The 22,193-nt window shown below is 59.8% G+C and overlaps 1 protein-coding gene across 2 annotated transcripts in view; it reads right to left on the reverse strand.

The window, feature by feature from the left end:
• Window positions 1–764: 764 nt before the first annotated feature.
• Window positions 765–22,193, reverse strand: part of RBM19 (RNA binding motif protein 19) — a 116,158-nt gene continuing 94,729 nt past the window's right edge. For both annotated transcript variants that reach the window (XM_047697276.1, XM_047697275.1), the window contains exons 23-25: window positions 20,327–20,447; window positions 1,934–2,046; window positions 765–1,305 (exon numbers count right to left, since the gene is read on the reverse strand). In XM_047697276.1, the coding sequence (XP_047553232.1) occupies window positions 1,297–1,305; window positions 1,934–2,046; window positions 20,327–20,447 (243 nt within the window). In that variant the 3' untranslated portion in view covers window positions 765–1,296. The remainder of the gene's footprint in view (window positions 1,306–1,933; window positions 2,047–20,326; window positions 20,448–22,193) is intronic.

The raw sequence follows: 22,193 nt of genomic DNA on the forward strand, positions 1-22,193 counted from the left end.
TGCTTACATGGCTGGTCCTGTCCAGAGAGCGAGCCCCCAGACTGGGGGTCAGAGAGGCCGGGCAGGGCAGGAAGGAGGGATGGGAACCTGGTCTCCCAGGCTGGAGAGCCTGTGCTTGGCACCCAACACCAGGCTGCAGGAGTTGGCGGATCCTGCCCTGGAATGTTCTAGTACCTTTGTCCAAGTCAGGCGGGTGCCCGTGAGGCCCCTTGTGTGCCAGGGCCATGGGCCTGAGACCTCCAGTGTGGTGACCCTGCCCTCACCATCGGTCTGGCACTGGTGGTGTGGCCGTGTGGATACAGACTGCGTTTTCAATCGGAAAGACCCACGCGCCCCCGAACAGGACGAGCAGTGGGGAGGAATAGGGCAGGGACCCCCGTCACCCCAAGACCCATGCAACTGGGGGATCTGGTCACCTGAGGGGCTGGCCTGGATGAGGTTTAACACTGGCCCCACCTGCGTGTGGCGCACATACCCAACGTCTACAGGTCAGCCTGCTGCGGAAGCTGGGGAATGAGGAGGGGGGGAAGCAGGACTGATGAGGAAGCACCGCCCTGTGGGCCGTGGGGCATGCGTGGGGCCTCACACGGCTACCGGTGCTGGAGAGTGTTGCTCCGATTCAAGGTCACTCGGCAAACTGGGTGAAGACTGGAACCTCCTTCCTCCAAAACGCACAGACCAAGTTCTTTGCAAAGTCAGAAGGTTCCCGGACTCTCCCCGGGAGCCCCAGCCGGAGGTCTCAAATGAAGGAGTCACAAAAGCGCTGATGGGCGTTTCCTCGGGGCTTTACTTGGATTGACTGAGGTAGTCAAACACCAGGAAGGCACCATGCCACCCCCACGGGACAGAAAGAGAAACCGAGGCTCAGAGGGGCCCTCACTGGTCTGCGGCCGCACAGCTGAGAACAGTGAGGCTGGGATCGAGACCCAGGGGAGAGAAGCGAGCGGCTCCTTCCTCACTGGGAGGCAGGCTCCCAGCGTGTGCTGAGTGCAGGACCCCCCATCCCGGCGGAGGCTGTATTTCCAGGCTGGAGTGGTGAGCGCGCGCGGGTGCCCCAAGTCTGGGGCAAGCCTTTCGACGGGGCCGGGATGCATTTCAGAGTCGTCCACCAGTGACAGGGGTATCGGCCATCAGAGTCGCATCTTAGGCTCAACCGGCTGGCATGTGGGCTTCAGGTCAGCCCCTGGTGGTCAAACCAGGACTCGACGTCCCCGGGGATCCTGGGGCAGGACAGAGGCCAGGTCCCCGGCTGTGAGCACTCCTGCACATGGCCGGCAGACGTGGGAGCTCCAGCTACTAGCAGCCCTGGAGGGGAGGCCAAGAACAGAAGCGTCTGAGCTGGTCTTCCACTGCGGCGGGGGCAGTTCACAGACCACGGCGGCATGTTTTTCCCACTAAACCTGAGGTGGGAACCAGGGTGCAAGGCAGACACTGGACCCACGGAGGTTAGGTCACCAGGCCAGGATCCCCAGCCAGAGTCGGGTGGAATGGGGGCTTCCTGTCCTGACCTCTTGATGCCACACTTGATCCCATGCAGCTGCACAGGGGCGGGGCCCCGCGTCCCTGTGTGCCCTGACTCCCTGACCAGCAATGGGGGGGGGCCCGTCTCCCCATCTGGGAGCAGCGGACGGCCAGACTTGGCAGGCGCCGTTTGTCCTCGTGGCTTCCAGGTCCTGGTATGGCCACAGGAAACTTCCTATCGTGGCTGTGTCTCGCCTGCCCCCCGGCCCTTGGGTGCCAGGCACAAAGTGGATGTGTGGGGACTGCTGGAACGTGTCACCCGGGACACCGTCCCCTCTGACTTCAGTCTGGGGCAGGGCAGGGTCGCCTGCACTCCCACCCGCTGGCTCTCCCCCACCCCCCCAGCCCCCACGCCAGGAGCGCAGAAGCCGGAGCGGCTGTCCCCAGTCCCCAGGGCCCTGGAGCCACGTACCCTCTCGGTGCCAGCTCGCAGCTGAAGGGTTTGCTCCTCACTGTCGTTTTCACTGTCTTCCAGCTGCTCCAGGATCTCGTCCAACACCACAGACCGCTTTTTCTTCGGGGGCTCTGTGGGAGCCCAGATGGCAAGAGAGGAGGAAAGACAGCCGAGAGGGGTGGGAGGCGGGAAGAGAGAAATGGCAGGAAGGAGAGGGACCGGGATGAGCAAAATGGAGGGCGGGGAGGCGAGAGAGGAGACGAGGCACCGGGAAGAGAGCGAGTTGGAGGAGGGGGCACAGGGGACCAGAAGCCAAAGCGGGGGTGTAGAGAACACAGGAGAGGAGAGAGAAACATGGATAGTCAGTCTCTGGCTTCACCCCAGTGCTGCCTCTCCCCGGCCCCAGGAACTCTCCTGCTCGGCTCGGCCCGCCACCCCCTCCCTGGCTTCCTTCCACCCACAGAGGCAAGGGCTCCAGTTAGGAAGGGAGCGAGGAGGGCCTCTCCCAGCAGCCCAGAGGCTGATGGATCTCGGGCTGGCTTGCAGAGAGCGGAACACCTTCAGAGAGGACGGGTCAAGCGAGAGCAATCGTTGGGAAAGAAGTAGAAGCTTCTCCAGCTTTTCTGGAGGCTACAGACTCTTCATGGTGCAGAAGGCGCCTGATAGAGCAGGAGCTCAGTGGCTGTTGGGTGAAATCATGCTCCGAGATGCCAGCGAGGGATGCAGGGAAGAACACTGACAGGCAGCTCTGCAGGGGAGGGGCTATTTCACTTGGACTTTGAAGCATGCAGAAGAGTTCTCTGCGAGGCGAGGGGAAGGGGAGGCAGACGCATGGCATGACCAGAACGCACACTGGGCTCAGCTCACACAGTCCCTTTGGGCCCCAAACACTACTGAGGACCTACTGTGTGCGGGTCCTGCAGGTATGGGGGATGGCTGCCTCTGACGGGGGAGGGAGCTGGGCCACAGACAGGGAAATCTAAGGTTACTGAGCTACAAGGGCTGGAGGCAGGATTCAAAGCCCAGCAACGCCAAAGCCAGTCTCCCCACATTTCATGAGTGTCTGGTGCTGGCTAGGGAACACCAGGGAGATGGGGACAACTGCCCGGGAGGGTTGGGGGTGGGAGGAGGCTGCTCTCAGGCCCGACCTGCCATCAGTCCCTCTGGCAGTTTGACCTCTCACTAATGGCCAGCCTCAGTCCCAGAAAACACGAATTTGCTCAGAGACAGCTGCAGACAGTCCCAACCCCATCCTCAAAGAGCACCTCCTCTGTGACGTCTTTCCGGGGAGGACAAACTTCCCTGTGACCCTTTGTCTTGACTCCACGCTGGGCCAGGGGCCCTCGAGGACCTGTGTCTCATGTGGGTCTCTCCAGAGCCCCCACCCTGGGGGCTTAGGAGCCTGCAGGTCCAGCAGCTGCATCCACCACTGTTAGTGATGGAGAGGGAGAGGGGGCAGGATGGGCAGGGGGTAGGGGCAGCAGCCCTGGGCTCAGACACACACGCTTCCTCTCCTCGATGCCTCCTCCACACTCTGGGTTTCCTTCTAATCGCCAGGCTTTGGAGGTGCACAATGGCCTCGGGAAATTGAATTTGTGGGCCTGTAATGGGAGCCAGGAAATAGAAGAGCAGCGAAATAGGGCCTGTGAGCCCGGCACGGACGCCCCCTCCTAGTTACAAACAATGGGGGTGCAAGCTCCCGAGCTGCGGTAGCAGAGCCATGGGCTTGACCTTCAAGGTTTCTCTGGTCTTCCCCACCACCTGACTGCACTGAGGCACTGGCAAGGGAGCGGGTTTTTCCTGTGCGTCCTGGGGCACAGCCGGTTCTGCATCCCGAGCACCCCCACCCCTGCCGGGCCCCCCCCTCCCCCCCCGCCCCAGGCCAGAGCTGCCAGGGCAGTGGACACCTCCTCCCCTCCCTCCCAGAGACTGCTCTCAGGGGCACCTGGGGCATCAGCACCTGTGGCCCCTTTGTCTTGGCCTCCGTGCTGCTGGCTCACTTGGGGAAAAGCTGAGGCTGTCAGGACGGCTCACCTCTGTGAGCCGCACAGGGGACCTGTCACCTCCATGAACTTCCGGTTACACTCTCCCCCTCAGGTACTCATGTGGCGACAGCCACCCAGGGTCCCTTCCTGGCTGCTGGCCTTCACCTCCGGGCCTCTCCACCTGCTGTTCCCTCTGCCTGGAGCGCTCCTCCCCCAGGGAGCAATGTGGGGGACTCAGCTTTGCAGGGAGGACTCCCCGATCTCCTTGTTTAAAAGCACAAGGCCCCCAGTGCCCCTGCCCTACTTCCCCGTCCGTGCTTCTCCGTGGCATTCACCCGTGTTTTACTGTGCAGCTTACGGTCTGCCTCTCCCGCTGGGAGGCCAGCTCCAGGAGGAAGCGGTGTTTGCGCACAAGGTCAAGGCCCGCGCCCTCAAGGCCCAGAACAGCGCGCGGCGTACAGCAGATGCTCGGAAAGTACTTGTTGGCTGAGTGGACGGACAGCAGGCCCAGATGAGGTTCAACAGCTCAGGCTGCTGAAGGATACACAGAAGCAGGGGCCAAACCCAAAGCAGTCTTTAACCACCTTTGTTCACATTTTCATCCCCTCACAGCAGAGACTAGGCAGTGGCTGCTCTGGGCCGGGCCTGGGAGTGAGTGGGACAGGCCCTGTCAAGGGCGTTCCTGGTCCCGTGAGGGGAGACAGAGAAGGAGCCACACAACCACAACCTATGGCAGGGTTAGTGCCGTGGTGGGGACGAACCTGCTTCATGTGGGCTATCACGGTGGCTTCCTGGAGGAGATGACAATGTAAACGTGGCCAGAACCTAGCTGACTCCCAGCTCCGGCCCTCTGACCCCACTGTGCTGGTCTCACTCCCGCAGGCGGCTATGATCATGGCTGCCTGGCATGTTCCACCCTCTGAACCAGTGGGCGCCTCCCAACCTCGGCCCCGAGGCCCACGGGCACCAGCCATGCTCAGTCTGCTTGGGAGCGGACCTCATGGTCTTAAAGACTTGTGAACCGGTTCTTCCACGCCTGTGCCTGGAATACCAGCCCTGCCCTCAGCTGCCCTCTTGCCTTCCTCTGAGTCACTGGATACCAGACACTCTCCTCCTCTGCAGCCATCTGACAATCATTTAAGAGCCAAACATCCCGAGACACAGCCATAGCAGAATGAAGAAAAGCCATGCCACCCAGACCTGGGCTCCAATCCCCTGCTTCCCCTCGCTGGTGGCGGTGGGACCTTCCCCACTCTGAGCCTCAGCTCCCCCTCCTGGAAGAGGCAGTGGCGCCAATCCCGAGGCAGGCCCTGGAGGGGTGATCTGGCTGGAGAAACTGAGGCCCAGAGGGAGGGGGATGCAGCCAGCAGAAGGACACACACAGGCAGGGCCTCAGCTGAGTCTCAGGAACCCCCTGCAGGAGGGAGTGCCGTCACCCTCATTTCACAGCTGGGGAGACAGAGGTGCAGGGCAAGGCACACCCCACAAGGCTCCCAGCTACCACAGAGCAGCCCCGGGGTCCTGCCTCAATTGTCCCATTTGTAGGCCACACACATTGTCTGGGTTGTGCCATGGGGCGTCTCTCAGGGGCGCTGGCCCGGGGCAGAGGCCACGGCCAAGGCTGCACGGGAGCCTAAGACACAGAGATAGGCGTGTGGTCACCACATCTCGCCTTAGGGTCATACAGTCCTGGCTTTGGCACTTTCCCAGCTGTGTGCCCTCGGCGGCGGGGAGGCCACATACCCCGCAAGGTTCACTCTCTCATGTATAAAATCGGGACGGGGGGCAGGACAATTCCTCCTCCCTTGCTTTGTCTGTGGCCATCAGCTGACCGGCAGGCCCACAGGTAAGTCCCTCCTTCTGCCCGGAGCACGTGTGGGCTCCTCCCTCCGGCGAGAGCCTCTCCTGGCTACTCTGCACGTCCTCCCTCAGCATTTGACATACACACTCGGGAATGCAGGCTCAGGCCCCTCTGACCAGCCTCTTGCTGCCTCAGTCTCCTTGCCTGTAATGTGGGGGCACCACCAACACCGACCTCAGGGGGTCGTGGGGAGAATTAATGGAGGCAAAGGAGCAGTGACCTGCCCCTGGTTGGGCCCCAGCGGGTGGCGGCCAGACTGACATCTCTGTTGCTCTAACCCCTGTCACTGTGGGTGTTGGCGTAGTGTCTCGCTTTGCCATTAGGCCGGTAGGCGCCGACAGGGCGGGGACTGTCAGGATGGCTATTGATGGCAGGTGATCGATGACTAGCTATTAGATAAATGAGTGAGACGATCTGGTTGGTAAAGGGTAAGGAAGGTATGGTACCCATTCCCCACCCCATGTTGGAAAACGGGGGGATCCACGGACTCCTGCGGGGCTAGTGGTGTAGGCAGCAGGTCAGATGATCTGAGGTCCCCGCTCTGCCGCCTAACGGCTGGGTGACCTTGGGCAAGTCACTTCAGCTCCCAGCGTCTCGGCTTCCCCGTCCATATGTGGGGCGTGAAGACAGGACCCGCCTCCCGGGGCAGCCGTGGGCATCTGCGAGTCTGTGCACAGAGCCCTGCACACCAAGGGCTCAGCACTTGGGAGCTGTGACTGCTCTCACGGGCCTGGCGCATCGGACTTGGGTCGGGCCCCCCCCCCCCCCCGCCACTCCCCCACGCCCGCCACCAGGGGACGCGTCAGCCAGAGTGAGTCCCCACCGCAGGACCCCCAGCACCGCCCGCAGGCCCTGCCTGCGCGCCCAGCACCCTGCTTGCAGGAAACAGCTGCTGAAATCCCACTTCTCCGACATCAAAAGCCTCAGTGGGTTTTCACCAAACAAACATAATGCGGAATCGGAGAAAGGTGTAAAATAAATAAACGAAACAAGCTGTGCATTTTCTTTTAGCGTTACAGCTGCACCCGGAGATAAACAACGAGTGAATGTCACCGAACATCAATACCCAAGAAATTAACTTGACAAAAAACTCAGCCGTCCCCCAACAACCCCCCAGTCCTGCCCCCCTCCCCGCCCCTCCCCCCCTCCAACCACCATTTTGCATTTCTGGAGTTCCCATCTAATGATTTTATTTTTCAATTAATTCCTTGACAGAATGCCAGCCCGCGTCTCTCTCCCGGCCCTGGCTGGCGCTGTCACCCTGCGTGGAAGGCACAGGCAGGCAGACAGGAAGGCGCGAGCAGGGGGGGGGGGGGGGGCTGCTGGGAGGACGACAGAAAGCGCCTCATGGGGTTTTGTTCCAGAGGCAGAGCACTGAGGAAGGGCGAGCAGAGCGGGGGACAGGGGACTTCTGCAGGGGCCCTGAGAGGAGCAGGTGCTGGCAGCCAGGGGAGGCCGAACCCCGGCTGCCAGGATCAGAGCCCGCCGCTCCGGGCTGGGCCGCCTCTGTGTCCCACAATGACTGAAGGTACTCTGCTTGCTCAGATGGGTGCCCCTTAAGTCTTCCCCACAGCCCCTGGCGAGTGCTCAGGGAAGGCTGGCCCATTTTCCGGCTCCGGGACGGACACCAAACAGGGGCAGCAGTAGTAGCCCTGGGCCAGTGCCGGAGCCACTGTGGGTGCCCCACCCTGGTGGCCGACCACAGCACTAGGGCGTGGCTCCGGGACATGTCAGTGGCTGTCTCTGGCCTCCAGGGTATGTGATGCCGCGGCACAGGGCCGGCTGGAGGGACTGGGGACATAAGCCCCCCGGAGAAACCCTCCACCAGAGAGATGTGTTCATGGGGAGCTGGTGGACACATGTTCCCGCTCCCTCGACTCCCGGGGGACAGCTCTGAGGTGTGTGCCCCACAGATCTTGGAGGGCCCTGGTTGGGGTGAGCACCTGCCGCCCATGGCGGGCCTGCTCGCTGTGGCCCCTGGGCTGGAACCCTTGCTTCCTTCCCGTTCCTCATGCACTTCCTGGGCTCACCTCTGAGGTGATCTGCTTGGTAGCCAAGTCCGTGTCTCAGGCTCTGCCCCTGGGGAACCCGCACCAGGACACCACGGCTACAGGTGACCGAAGGGAAGGAAGCCTCCCATGTGACACAGGTCCCTGGTAGAGCGTCTGCATTTGCTGACTCAATTTAAGATTTAAGATTTTAAAAACTAGTTACTAATTTGCAAACAAAGGGGAGATGCTACGCAACAGTCCCCATTTCTAGTTTCTCTGGAAACGGGCGGACCCAGGGGGCCCGTGAACCCACCTGAAAGCGAGCACATGCTCTGTGCCAGGCTTGGGGCTGGGGCTGCCGCCGTGCAGGAAACTCTAAAGAATATTCGGAACTGCCAGCCACGGGGGCCGTGTCGGGGGCCCCCAGGTGGGAGTGAGCGGAGGGCTGACCAGGAGAAGCTGAGAGGCAGAGGAGGACCCCCGCATTCCCTGGGCCTCCGTGTCCCAGGCACCGGCTGGCTCTGAGCGGCAGGCTGGGTGTACACGGGGAGAAATCCCACAAGCTGTGTGGTATTACTGTCCCATTTGTCAGACGTGCAAGCAGCGGCTCTAGGGAAGTCACCTGACCGCACTCACCCCACAGCCCATCACACCAGTGATGCCTGCGGTCCCGGGGCTCAGTGGCCCGCCCTGCAGCGCAGACACTAGCACAGCCCCCTGTAGGAAAGAGCTCTTGGCAGAAAAGGACTGGACAGACAGAGCCCCCGCAGCACCACCTACCTGCAGTGGCGGCCTTCACCCAATTGCCCGAGAGAATAATCTAGAAACCACCGAAGCTGGGACCCCACCCCCAGAGGTTCTGATGTGAGTGGCCTGGGGCGGGCATTGGCTACTGAGAACGATGATCACCTCTGATCACCACGGTGCTCAGGGCCCTGGCTCGCTGGGAAGCAGGAGACTGCGTGCAGCCTGGAAGGTGGCCCTCACTCCGTGCGTTCCACGCAGCTGGCCCAGAAGCTCCCCATCCGCAGGGCCTGGATTACCATGGATTTAGCCTGTGGTAGGGCTTCGGAGCCGGGCTAAGCCTGGGGGCTTTCAGGCTCCGTCCTGCATGTGTTTGCATTAGTTACAGATGCTGGAGAGGCTGGTGCAGGCTGGAGAGGCAGGGGGTGGCCAGGTGAAGGTGACTCATTGCACGCAACAAAGGAAAAGGAAGCGGAACCCTTGGAAGGCATCCCCCACTCCCCTGCCTGGGGCCTGCAGGGATCTTTCCGTTTCTAGTAGTGGCTTGATGGGCATGAACCTCCTGTCCCCCTCCTCCTGGCATAGCCCTGGGGCGGGAGTAGGGAGCCTTGGAAAGGGAGGACACGGTAATGTGTCCTCAGGGCGTCAAGGCGGAAGGAAATCTGCACCAGATCTAGATGTGCGCGGGCCTCAAGCGGTCAGGCAGGCACAGGAGGGAGACGACAGGGCAGGCCGCAGACTGCGGCAACCCAGCCCCAGCTGCCCTACGGGCCCGTAGCACCAGCGTGGTCAGACCTAACTTTTCCAGAGGCCAGAAGCTCGATTTTCCAGGCCAAATCTTCTGATAGCAAAAATAGTGGTGATTCATTAAAAACAAAAACAAAAACAAACCCCACCTGTGCATATTTTATAGGTAAAACAAAGACCCACGGCAGAGCTCAGTTGATGGCTCACCTGGGCAGCCTCTGATTTATGGTCTCCTCTTTGTCTACAGGACCCCACTAGTCTCACTCGTGGCCGTGAAGCAGTAACGAAAACCTCCCTGTCTTGTTTCTCGTGGGTTCCTCCGGCCTGGGCCAACCGACAATTCAGAAGCCAACTTGGCCGCCCCCTGCCACCAGCCACAACCCTGGAGGAAAAGCCTACCCTCCTCCTGCCCCGGTTGCCAGCACTTTGGTCCCCAGGTCCCCGAACCCCTGTCCAATCCGGGCCCAGCCCCTTCCCCTCCCAAGTCGCTCTGAAATTCTCCTTCTGTCAGTTGAATTCTGTGATCGATGAGGAAGAGCAGGAGAAATGGCCCGGCACAGCTGGTTTCCCCGTTAGCCCTAGCAGGGATTCCTGGCCTCGCTGGCGACGGCTGAGTGAAATGTTTGCGGAACGCAGAGAACACAAGTCAATAACAATTTAGCTGGATTGGGAGCAAGTGCCTTCCCCGCACGGACAGCCGCTCCCGGGGGAAGGGGAAGAGAGTGGGGAGGATATTGCTGAAGCGCCTGGAAATATTTCCAAAACACCGCTCCAAGAGGCTCAGGGCGTGGGGCAGGGAGGAGGGGAGAGGAGGAGGAGGAGGTGACCTGCAGACACCTGCTCCCGCCTGCTCCGGGCCCCTCCAGCCTCCCCAGCACCTCAGCAGGAGGGAAGCCTTTGGCTCTGAACGTGCTGGCCGTTTGCACCCTTGCCGCCGAGGAGCTGCGGGACGAAAACAATTCCCGCTTCTTCACGTGGCTTCGCTCGACTCTCCCTCCAACAGCGGGGCCGGCTTGGGGCATTTGAGAAAAGAGCTGGTCTCCCGGCCCATTTCAATCTCTCTCCTGGTGCCGCCCAGAAGGAACAAAACACAGCTCTCTGGCCAGGGGAGGCAGTGCCCTTCCAAGAGGGCAGGGTAAGACGCCTCTCAGGCCCTCCGGCCCCCGTCCCTGCAGTGGCAAGTGGCACAGTCGCCCTCATCGGCTTCCTCTGATACCTCTGGAGGAAGGGGTGCCTGCTTCCCTGAAGCCTTAAGGAGGGACCGAGAGGCACCCAAGTGGAGGAATAAAAATGAGGTGAGGGGAGCTTACAGGAACCTTCTGTCTCCAGGGAACTGGAAAGATCCACAGCGAAGGGATATTTTGAATAATAAATTCTGTGACTTCACATACTTCCTTGAACTTTCCCGACTGTGATTTTTAAAGCCCGATGATTATGTTTTCATGGCCAAGATCAAGAAGGCATATTTGCAAGGGCTGGCGTAGGGATAACCGGCTCTCCTGGTCCCCGATCTTTTGAAAATGTGCCGTCCTAGGAATGATTAAGTTATGGAAGGGGGGGGATGGAGAACTGTTGCAGGCTTTAAATATCATCTGTATGCTGATGACTCCAAATTTATATCTCAGTCCAGACTTCGCCTCTGAGCTCCGAACTCATAGATCTATCTGCTTGACATCCCATGGGGAGTCCTAATAGTGTCTCAAACCCCATGTGCACCCCCCCAGCCCCCACCTGCTTTTTCCCAGCTTCCTGGGCTTCATCATCACGAGGCACCACCATCCTGAGTGGCTCCAAGCAGAAATCTCTACACCGGCCTTAATTTCCCTCATGCCTTCCGGAAGTAAATTAGGCTGACTCTCCCTTCACCACACAGGCTCAGTCCACCTGCTCTCCATCCCCATGGTCTTTGTTCCCACCCAGGCCACTGCGTCCGCTTGCTGTGAGGACCGCGATGGGACTCCTACCTCCACTCTTGCCCCTCCACAATGCGGGCCCCATGGAACAGGGAGGAAAAGGTCTGACAATGTAAATCCTCCCTTCTTAAATCTTTGAGGAACTTCCTGCTCTATGTTGAATAAAAGCCAGGCTCCCTGCCAGGCCCCACAAGGAGCTCTGCTGGCCTCTCTCCAGCTTTGTTTCCTAGCATTCTCTGCCCTGGAACTGTTTTCTAGCCACGTTGGCCTGTTAGGACTGCTCCTGTCCCAGGGCCTTTGCACCTACGGGTCCCTGTGCCTGGAATGTTTATCCCCCGGAACTCTGGCTGGCTGGCTTTCTTCCTCCCACCAAAAAAACACTCCTTGGAAAAACTTCTTCCAGTCCAGGGCTGTGCCAAGAGGAGGGGGAAATCTCTCCACTCTTCCCAGCTCCCAGGAGCATCTTGCTATCCTTTCGAATTTCCTCCTAGGGCTTGCCATCGTCCTAACTTTGTTATTTGCCTCTTTTGTCATCTGTCTCTCCCCCTGAAATGCCAGCTCCACGAGGGCAGGGCCCTTCTCTCTAGTTCACTGCTTGGGCCTCAGGGCTGAGAAAGGCTTGAACACGAGATGGTTAATGCAGAGTCGAGAACATGAATGAATGAATGAATGAACAGAGCCAGTGAGGGGCAGAATGATGGGGGCCTCCTTCCCGGGGAGAGCTGGAGTTCTTAAGCAGAGACTTCAGTGGGGTGGGGGTGGGAGAGGGTGAGACCGTGATGCTTCCAGAACTGTATATGCTCTGAGAAAGGAGAGCTCATGGTAGGAGGAATTAGCTACCCCCGCGGCTTTTAGATAAAATAAGGGCAGCCATTTCTCGAGCCCCAGGGCAGGCCTTTTCTGTAAGTGGTGAGGCAGTAAACCATTTTAGCTTCACAGGCCACAGGTCTCCGCGGCAGCCCCTCTCCTCCCTCACAGTGCGAGCACGTGGCTGGACTGACCGTGGGAACAAACGGGCATGGCCATGTGCCAAAAACCCTTTATTTACGAAACCAGGCTGCAGGCTGGAGCTGACTGTGGGCTCTGGTTTGCAACCACTGCCCTACCTGGATTGGGAGGCTGGGTCTGATAAGGGGGGGGCAACTGGGGATGTGGGGGCTTCTGCGGAATAGGGTGTGGTGAGCTAGAGTTAGCTATTCTGCAGTGTGCAAAGCTGTGTGCCCTCTGGCAATTCACTAGACCTCTCTGGGTCTCAGTGTGCACCTCAGAAAGACAGGAACAGCACTTCCTTCCAGAGAGGTGGGAGGCCAAAACGGGACTGCATCCCCAAACCCCTTGGCTGTGCTCCCAGCGCAGAGCAGGTCCTCCACTCAGCCCTCTCCCTTCTTCTCTGGCACCTGACTTGGTCTTTAATACAAAGTCACATGGCTGCCTCTTTTAGACTGGTGGTGGGTGGAGGTTCAAGGTGGAAGAGCTGGCTTCAGACCAAGTGGGGCTCCAGGGCTGGCTGCACGGCTAACCATCCAGCGTCCCTGCAACCGGGCTTCCCTCCCATGGGGTGACAGTGAGGAGGGGCTGAACTGACTCCCGCACTATGGCTGCTAGGGACGAAACGCTGGGTCAGAATGGGTCGATGGGACAATTGTGCGCCCGGCCCATGGACAGTCAAGGAGCGCCCACGGTGCTAGACAGAGGACCACGGTGGCGGGGAGATGTGGAGAAAGACCCATGCCCTGGAGGGCAGGGCCTCATGGGGAGAAGAGACATCAGAGTATTGCACACGGGAACACAACGTGGCAGGAAGACAGGGCGAGGGGCATGATGGGGGAACGGAGCACACAAGGGGTACCAGGGAGAGGGCCGATCTCTCATGTTCTAGCTGAGAGCGGCGGGCGAAGGGGCGGGGGACAGGCTGCCGGGACAAGGGCTCTGGCAGACGGGCCCCTTCCCCACCTGGTTCCGGTCCCCATCAGCGCCTGGCTGGGGGCAGCGTGTGCTGGAGGCTTGTGACCCCCCCGGCCGGGCACCCGCCCGCACCCAGAGAGAGTGGATCTCCCGCCCTGGCCTGGGTCGGCTCTGGCGGGCAGGGGAGGCGCCGCTGCCAGCCGCTTGCCATGCCGGTCATGTCTGCGCTCCCGGCTCCGGAGGGGAAAGGTACAACCGCTAACCACAGCCCATCAGTCCTCCCAGCTGGAATAAGACAACGGCGGGAAGCAGAGCCGCGCTCCCGGCCAAGTAAAAGCCCGTTTGCCCGGGCCTCCCTGGCTGCGCGGGGTCTGAAACAGAGGCTTCTGCGGGCGGGTTGCTTCTCTACCATTATATTCTCTCCGTGCCGCTTGCGGGTACCGCGGCCTGCCGAGGCCCTGAAAGCTTCTCGATGCCTCGACCCTGCTGGTTTCTAACACGTTCGGGAAGAAAAGGACACAGCCAGTGGCCGACTTTCCTCTTTCTTCCCTCCTTGCTCTCTCTTTTCACCCTCCCACACGCGAGAGCTGAAGAATAGCACTTCACCTACCGGGGGCCGCGAGGGGCAGAGGGGAAAACGGTTCTGGGCCGGGAGGGGAGGCGGGGGCGGGACAGGGGCGAGGGGAGCGGACGGCTCTGTGGAGGACGGCCGTCTTGCTATTCCCTCTCAGGGCACCTCCGTCTGGTGTCAAGATCAGAGCAACATGGCCAATGGCATTCAGAGGTCTACCTGGCCTGTGCTGTTCAATGTCATGGGCATATCGCAGGCCTCACCTGAGAAGGGAGAAACCTAACACCCTGCCATCTTACAGGGACAAGGGACAGGATGAAGGCTTCCAGAGGGTTGGAAGCTGGCAGCGGGGGGGTGGGGGAGGTTTAAAACAAGCTTCTTTGGCTGCCAACACAGGACCCTCGGTGAGTGGTGAACACCAGGCTGGCACGGAGCACGGCTCGCTCCCACACCTGCGTCGGAAGGCAGGGCGTTATGGACACCGTCTCTCCAGTGAGGACTCGTCCTCCTCCTCGCTACGGTGTACGAAGCGTCTATTGTGTGCCAGGCACGGGGATGTGCACTCGGGACGTGGGAGACGAGCTGCCATCCGGAGTCAGATGCAAACACACCGGTCCCGGGCATGGCCCACTTGCTGGGCATCTCCAGGTTCTCACCCACGCACCCATCCACACACGCGCACTCGCTGTTTACAAGCCAGGCTTATAAAAACCAGGGCTCCTCTCTTGTCTCTCTGCTTTGCCCTGAGCACATCCTTCCTCAGCCCGGCTGGCCTGGGAAGCGAGGTCAACAAAGTGCTCTGAGTGGCCCCAAGAAGGAAAGACGGGAAGTGACATCTGTCACATGCTCACTTGTGCCAGGAGCCTTAGAGGCAGCGCCTCCTTGAGCCCCAAGGTTTCCCAGCAGAGGTAGGCACCCTCATCCCGCCATATGGATGAGAGCTGAGGCCAAGCGTGGTGCCCGAGGTCACAGAGCCGGTATGGGGACACACCCCGGGGCAAGCGGAAGGGGCACCAGCACACACCTGCTGATACAGACTCAGGCCAGCAGGATGGCCAAAAGCCCAAGTCTGACTCCTGACTTGGCCACTAGTAACCGGGTGCCCCCTTGGGCAGGGTGTCTGCCCTCTCTGTGCCTCAGTTTACTCATCTACAAAGCAGGAGCGAATGACGGTGTTTACCCCCTAGGATTCTCCAGGATTAATACCTGCGACCGCCCGTCGATAACACCTGGCACAGAGTAAGGCTTAACAGATGAAAGTTGTTACAGCAGTAATAATAATAATTAGTGTTATCCAGCCTGAACCATACATGGCGCCTTCCACCTTCAACCTAGGCTCATCAGGGACTCATGGATGGAGAGAGGGGCTGGTCGCAGGGGCTGCGGAGCTCTCGGTTCGCCAGCAAGCTTCGTGCCTGGCCCTGCTGAATGGTCGGGACGCCTGCCTGTCATCCCCTGGCCCACATTCCACAGGGAGCCCTTTGTCGTGGCCTCAGGGCTTGGACTGGGCAAACGGGGCCGGGGCCTCCACCGGAGACCTGAGTGCCTTCCTGGCAGAGCTCGGTGTGGAGGGAGGAAACTGGGCATGGGTCCCATCTGCCCTCGGAGTTTGCCAGGGCCCTGGAAGCGCTGAACAATGCAGATTTCGACACAAATGAGCTGGGTATTTTTCGCCACGGGGAAGGGGCAGAGCAGGGAGTGGGGGCGGAGGAGGGTCCAGCCAGGAGAGAAGGAGGCCAGCAGCCCTATTTTGAACATTCAGGGCTGTAGGGGCACCTCCCATTCCCCGAAAAGCTCAGACACACAATGGAGGGGTCAGTAAGAGGGATTGCGGGCTCCAGAGCACCTGTTCTGGGCTGACTTGTCGAACCCCTCCCCCTGCCCCCCAGGGTCCAGCTAACGTGGGAAGGACGGATGGAGCCGTTGCCCTGAGTACAAGGAGCTTCAGCCGGACTGTGCGAGCTCGAACCTGGCTTCCACTGCACGCTGCCTGCGTGAGCCCCGGCAAGTGACTTCATCTCCGCGCGCCTCTTCCCTTCATCTCTAAACAGGGAAGACACAGCCCCTACGGCCTGGGACTGCCCTGCGGGGGTGGGAGGTGCCCCCCGGGGTGAGAAAACCAACAGGGCAGCTCATGCTGCTTCTGTCACTCACAGAACATCCGCTCGACAGTTCTGAAAGGGGGCGACTTTGTTAGCTGCCACCGCTGGTGAACGGCTGTGGAAGGGGAAATGGAAGCCCAGAGGGCAGGCACACTGACCCCCCCTTCCCCACCTCCGACACTCAGCCAGGGAGCAACAGAAACTGGGTCTCCTGGATTTCAAGGTCAATGTTCCTTCTCCTACAGCCAACCTTCCGGGGACCAAGAGCTTACGGAAAATCCGATGACAACGGATCCTCTTGCCTGAGAGGTAGACCTGCGCACACACACGTGCACGCACCCTCCCCACCCCGGGATGACAACATTTCTGGGTGTTCTCAGCTCCTCTGAGGCCAGCCCTAGACTAGGATCCGCGAAGACAAGGTTTCATGGATCCTAGGGTACAAATCCCTGTGTCTTATCTTGCTGTGTTCTGGAGAGCGCTTTCTTTTGTTTTCAGAGGATTATCATGTGTTTCTTTGGGCAAGAGTGCTGTGAAACACGACTGGGAATGACTTTACTCTCAGGCTGCCGTTCTGTCATCTTCTCAACCCAGACGGGTGAGGCCAGCATGGAGGTCTGGCAGGCGGGCATGCGTCTGAGAGACCCCTCCGGATGGGAGGCCTCCCCTCAGCACACCCCTGCTGCTGTTCGTGGACCCAACATGGGCTGGATGTTCTCTGGGGCCACCAGATCCATCCTTTGTCCTGCTGTCCCCTGGCAGGTGTCCCTGGGGGACCTGGTCCTTTGGCTTACAGATGCAATGGGCCAAGGGGAGACCCAGAGGGGAGAAAGGTGGGAGGACAGGGAGCTGTAGGCACTTTTCCCGCCGCTCTCCACCTGCTTTGTGGGGTTCTCTGGCATTGGCTGTGGGCTTCTACACTAGGGGACTGAGTAGGTGTCTGCAGACCCTGCTCTTGATGGACCCCAGGGACATCATTTCCTCCCTGCCTACCCCTACAGGCCCTGGGATAAGGCGGGAGGTAGGGGGACTGCTCCTCAGTACTGCTCACCTCTGGCCCCTACCCTCACCTCTGCATTACAGGCTCTTCCTGCCAACCCCTGGGGTAAATTCTGTTCCCTGCTAGGACCCTGCCCATCTTCCCCTGGTTCGGGAAGGGTCTGGCAACACTCACTTCCACACACTCGGTTAGCTCAGAGCGCATGGCCCCTTCCAGAACCTGAGGGCCATGTTCCTCCAGGGGGACTCAAAGGGAGTCTAAACACAGAGCTGGACTCGCTCAGAACTGACCTTGGGGCCCTCACCTCATCTTGCACTTGAGCTTCCCGGCCTATAAGCGGGGACACGGTAATGCGCACCGCCTGGGGCCTTCTAGGAGGACACACTGTGTCAATTCCAAAGGGCTGTCTGACATTTTCCATCTTGACCTGTTATTCATCACCTCCATTTCTGGAAGGGACCCAGGACAGTCTACATTCAGGGTCTGGATGAGTCAGGATGAAGGAAGCCATGCAGGAAGCACTCATATACCTGGGTCTGATAAAAACCCCAGACTTCTGGAAGATGGCATTTGCTAGTATAGAGTAGTACAGGGTGGCGGGGTGGGGTGCGAGTTCTGGAGCTGGCCTAGATCTAGCTCCAATCTGCGACTTTCCAGCCGCATGACCACGGGCAGTGCCTCACTCGGTTTCTTTGTAAAATGGAGACAGCAGCGCCCGGAGCTGCTGCCACTGTCCTGGGGCTCAGTGAGACGGCGTAGGTCAGAGACTGAGGACAGACCTCAGCACGGAGTGAGTTCTTAATAAACAGGAGTAGTCACGTGTCACTGCAGTGCTTGGTTGGTCTCAGTGTTCCCATCCGTAAAATGGGGCTAATCAAGAGGAGCTGGGTGGCTCAGTGAAGTGTCCACCTTCGGCTCAGGTCAAGATCCCAGGGTCCTGGGATCGAGTCCCGCACCTGGCTCCCTGCTCCTGGGGGAGTCTGCCCCTCTCCCTGCTCATGCTCTCTCAACTCTCTCTCAAACGAATAAATAAAATCCTAAAATTAAAAAAAAACCAACACAACCCGGGGTTCATCATGCCCATTTCGCAGGGCTCCTGGGGAATTCCCGGGAACACGCGTGGAAGAACGCTACTGCCTCTGTTCCCGCTGGGACTACACCTGCTCTGTCTGGGCCGCGGCCTGCAGCCGATACTAGAGATGGCCGATCCCAGAGCGGCGCCCCTGACAGAGCCTTTCCGCTGGGGTGAGGCAATAACGCTGTCTCTGGAACTCAATTTATCGAAGGGGGCTTCTCCGACGGGGGAGAAAAGTGCTGAGCCTGCAGGCCACCGGCCCCGGGGGTGGGTGGAGGCGAGGTGTGGGCAGAGGCCCTTACACAAACATTTGCTGCGGGTGCATTTGGGCCTGTCAATGGCTGTCGATAGGGATAGGTTCCCTTTCTGCACGTCAGGATTTGGGGACTTATTGAGTTGTGAGTGGGGACTGTGTGCTCAGTCCTGATTCCTCTGGTCGCTCGTGAACTTTTGCTGGTAACTTCCCCAGCCTCCGACGGGGGGCCTGGCCTATGCTGGACATGGGGCCGGGCACGGGGGCCCAGAGAGGAAGCCAAGGACACAGTCTCCATGCGGGGAAAGGCATCAGTCCAGCGAGGAGAAAACCATAATGAAATAAATTACAACATGGCAGGGAAGTGTAGGAAGGGAGGACGGAGCCCCTACTGATACCGAAGGAGAGGGGCAGAGAAAGGGAGGGCTTTCTGGGGGAGGTGTCATTTGAGCTGGGCCTGACTGGCTGCACAGGCCCTGGCTGCTTAAACAAACTGGAGGGCCGAGCATTCTGAGCAGAGGGAAGAGCACATGGGGAGGCACAGAGCACCACCACGCGCTCAGGGCGGTCACGTGGGACTGGGCTGGAAAAGGCCCCTGGAGCCAGGGAGGCCAAGGGTGTATCTGAAGGGTCCACAGGCTGAGCTACAGTCAAAGGCTACGCCCTGTGCTCGAAGCAAACCTCAGGGTGAGGGGGGGCATCTGCACACCCAAGACACTGCCCTGCTTGCTAGCCCAGAGCAAGACCAATGGGGCCCAACAACTGGAAAACGACCAGCCCCGTAAGGGCCGCCTCCTCTGCGGGGTCCCCTATGCTGCTGCATGACTGGGGAGACCCAGTGTCACTGGCTGGGACAGCCAACAGTCACATCCTGGCTCCACGCTCCATCCCTGCGGGGATGAGTGGCAGAAGGGTGAGCTCTGCAGCCAATACCCCACACTGCCCCCAGGTGACACTGTGGCTCCCCACTGCCTGGTGGGGATGGGTGAGGGAAGCAGTGGCAGGCGCCTGGGTAACAGGTCCACCCAGGAAACCCCAAGAGCTGAAAACCCTCCAGTCGTCCCTGGGACTCCTGGGTGGAGGAAGGCAGCTTGCCACCTGAGACCTCAGAGCAGCCATGGCTAATGCCACGGGTGGGACGACAGAGCCTCTTCACCAAGCCTGCTTTCCTGGGCAGGTGGGAGGAAGAGACGCATTCCCAGCCTGGGGAGGCTATTCCTGGGCACCCGTCACGAAGCCAAAAGGATCCTAAGTGGGCAGGAGGCTAGCAACTGCCCCTTTCCTGCCAGGCCCTGAATGCACTTCTGAGATGCATGGGAGACCCGTGGAGATGGGATTCAAGTTCAAAGGGTCCTTGATAGCCCAAATGCAGGGGTGCACACTGGGAGGGACAGTTGGGAGCACCTGCCTCTCCTTCCGCATGCCCGGTGTGGCTCAGTGTTCTCGAGACTTTCCCTTGTCCCCTCCTACCTGACTCCCCAGCACCTTGTTGGATAGGATGAGACCCAGTGTAAGCCGGCCCCCAACTCTCGCCACCTTACCTGCTCCAGCCATGCTGGCTTCCCTGCTTCTGCAGGTGCCAAGCTCAAGGTCCCCACTGCTCAGGCAGCCCTCTTGTGGGCACAAATGTCACCTCTGCAAGGAGACCTTTCTAGTCCACCCGCTCAAGTAATGTACCCGGCCTCTTCCCCTAGAACCTGCCGCCCAGCTAGGTCACAGCCGCACCCCTGTGCTAGAACAAGCAGGCACTCACTGAGTATTTTCTGGGGAGGGACTGAATAATCAGCGAGGCCATGGGATGCCACCAAAGTGTGTGAGAGGTGGGAGTAAGGTCCTGTGACCATTGGGCTCCCGGCAGAGAGTGGACGGCCCTCAAACGGAGTAACTGAGGAGGATCCACCAGAAAGGAGGCAGAGGGTAGGCGTTTCAGTGCAAGTGACCTCCTTGGCTGGCCAAGGGGACCTGGACAGAAAGTGCCAGGTAGAGAGGGCAACTAGACGTGAGTGCCAGCCAGCCACCTGCCAGGACAGAAGGCGGGGGACCAGGGCAGGGGGTGCCGGTGGAATGGGGAGGGGATAAACTCCCTGACCCCAGTCTCCTCCTCTTTCCCAATTTCCTGCCAGGCCTTCCCAACGACCCAACCCAGCCGGAAGCCAAAGGGTATGGAGGCTACAGGCGCCATCTGCACAGATCAGCATCCCGTCGAGGGATGGCAGCAGCCCGTCCAGGCAAGGACAGACCCCCGGGCACCCTGGCACGCTTACCGTGGAAGTGCTTGGCTGTCTTCCGCCGCAGGGTCTGCAGGCTCACCTCCGAGTCAGCCCACTCCAGGACCAGTCTCCGGCCGTACAGGTGGGTGCTGTGACACAGCGCGTGGAAGGCTCTCTGGGGGAGCGAGGGCAGGAAATGAAACGGCGAGTTAGTGGAGAGCTACAGCAGACGTTCATCCCGTCCCCTGCCCCATGCCGGCACCTCAAGCTCAAAGGCCAGGTTCTGGCCCTTGTGACACCTGCTCTCCAGCGAGGGTGTGGGAGCTGCTGGGCACTTAACTCAATTAGCAGGTTACGTTCCCAGGGAGAGAGCTGTGAGGGAACGTGCCGTCAATATATCTGCCTGTAATTGGTGGCTGGGCCAGTGACCGGCTTCCTCCCACACTGTGTCCCATCTGGGGAGGGCCACCCCATGGGCCGGCTCACCTCCCACTGGGCCGTCGGGGGAGCGCCATGGGACAAAACTGAGCCCTGCCTAGCCATGGCGACCAGCCACACAAGCCCCTCGCTTTTCCCTGGTGGATCTGTCCTTCGCCAGCCCCGAGGAGTCTGTCCCCCGCCCTCCCAGGCACTGGCTCCTTCCCTGGGCTCAGCAGCTCTGGCCTCCCGCTCTTCGCTGCTCCTGGCCTCCAAGTTCTGCCTACCCCCCACTCTGGTGTTTGGGGCTGCTTTACTGAGATATAAACCACACACTGTACAAGTCACTCCTCTAAAGTACACAGCTTGTGGGTTTTCAGGACAAAGTTGTGCGGCCATCACCGTGTCAAGTTCAAAACACTTCATCCTCCATCCTCCCAGGAGAAACCCCACACTCGGCACTGGTCGCTCCTCACCCTCCCCTGGCCTCTGGCCCCACAAGTCTGCTTTCCGTCTCTTCGGATCTGCCTGTTCCAAATGTTTCAGATGAACAGAACCATGCGGTACTGGTGAGTTCGCTCTTAAATGTCACCAGGGCCCAGGCTAAGTGGCACCGCCCCGAGGCTCATCCTGCAGCTCTCCTGTGGTTCAGAGAAGCCACAGGCTTAGACTCCGGAGCCACTGTGTCTGGGCAGGGCAGGTCCTGTACCTCCTCGCTTTAAGACCTTGGGCAAGTTAATGAACCTCTCCGGCCTCAGTTTCCTGGTCTATGAAATGGGAATGTTAATGGCCCTCCAATCTCAGGGTTCTAAGGGAGAGGAGAAAGAGTTAAGTGGAAGGTGCCTACAACGTGTGGGGCATACAGTAAGTGCTCAATAGATGCTAGCTCTCGTCCTGGTTGTGCTGTTACTGCTGACTTATTGCATCTGTGATTTCTTTCTCCTAGCAGCGAGGCTGCAGGCCAGCCACGGGTATGGCCAGGGCCAGCCCCGGGTGCTCATCAGGTTGGGAAGCCACAGTGGCTAACGGTGGCGTCTTCATCTGTGCTTCTGGGCTGCCATCAGCAGCCCGGGGACTGGGACTCATCCCTCTTGCTTCCTCCATGCTGTGAGGAGGTGGCGTGTGACCAGGAGAACTCCACGCCGGAACGGAGCCCCCTCTGGCCCTTACCTTCAGCGTGACTGTTACAAGCTGGACTGTGCTCCCCTCAAGAATGGATGTTGGAATCCACACCCCTGGTACCTTGGGTTGTGACCCTATTTGGAAACAGGTCCTTGCAGGTGTAGTCTAACAAAGGTGAGGGCATCCTGGAGAAGGCAGGCCCCTAACCCAGTACGACTGTGGCCTCGTAAGAGACAGCCACGTGAAGACAGACGTGGCGGGCGCCCCGTGGAAACAGGGGGCTGAGGAATGCTGCTGCCACCAGATGCTGGGAGAGAGGAGGGGAACAGACTTCCTTTGAAAGGAACCCAACAACTCCTGCCCCCTTGATCAGGGACTCCCA

This window comes from Lutra lutra, chromosome 12, assembly GCF_902655055.1.
Source record: "Lutra lutra chromosome 12, mLutLut1.2, whole genome shotgun sequence".
Classification (NCBI taxonomy): Eukaryota; Metazoa; Chordata; class Mammalia; order Carnivora; family Mustelidae; genus Lutra; species Lutra lutra.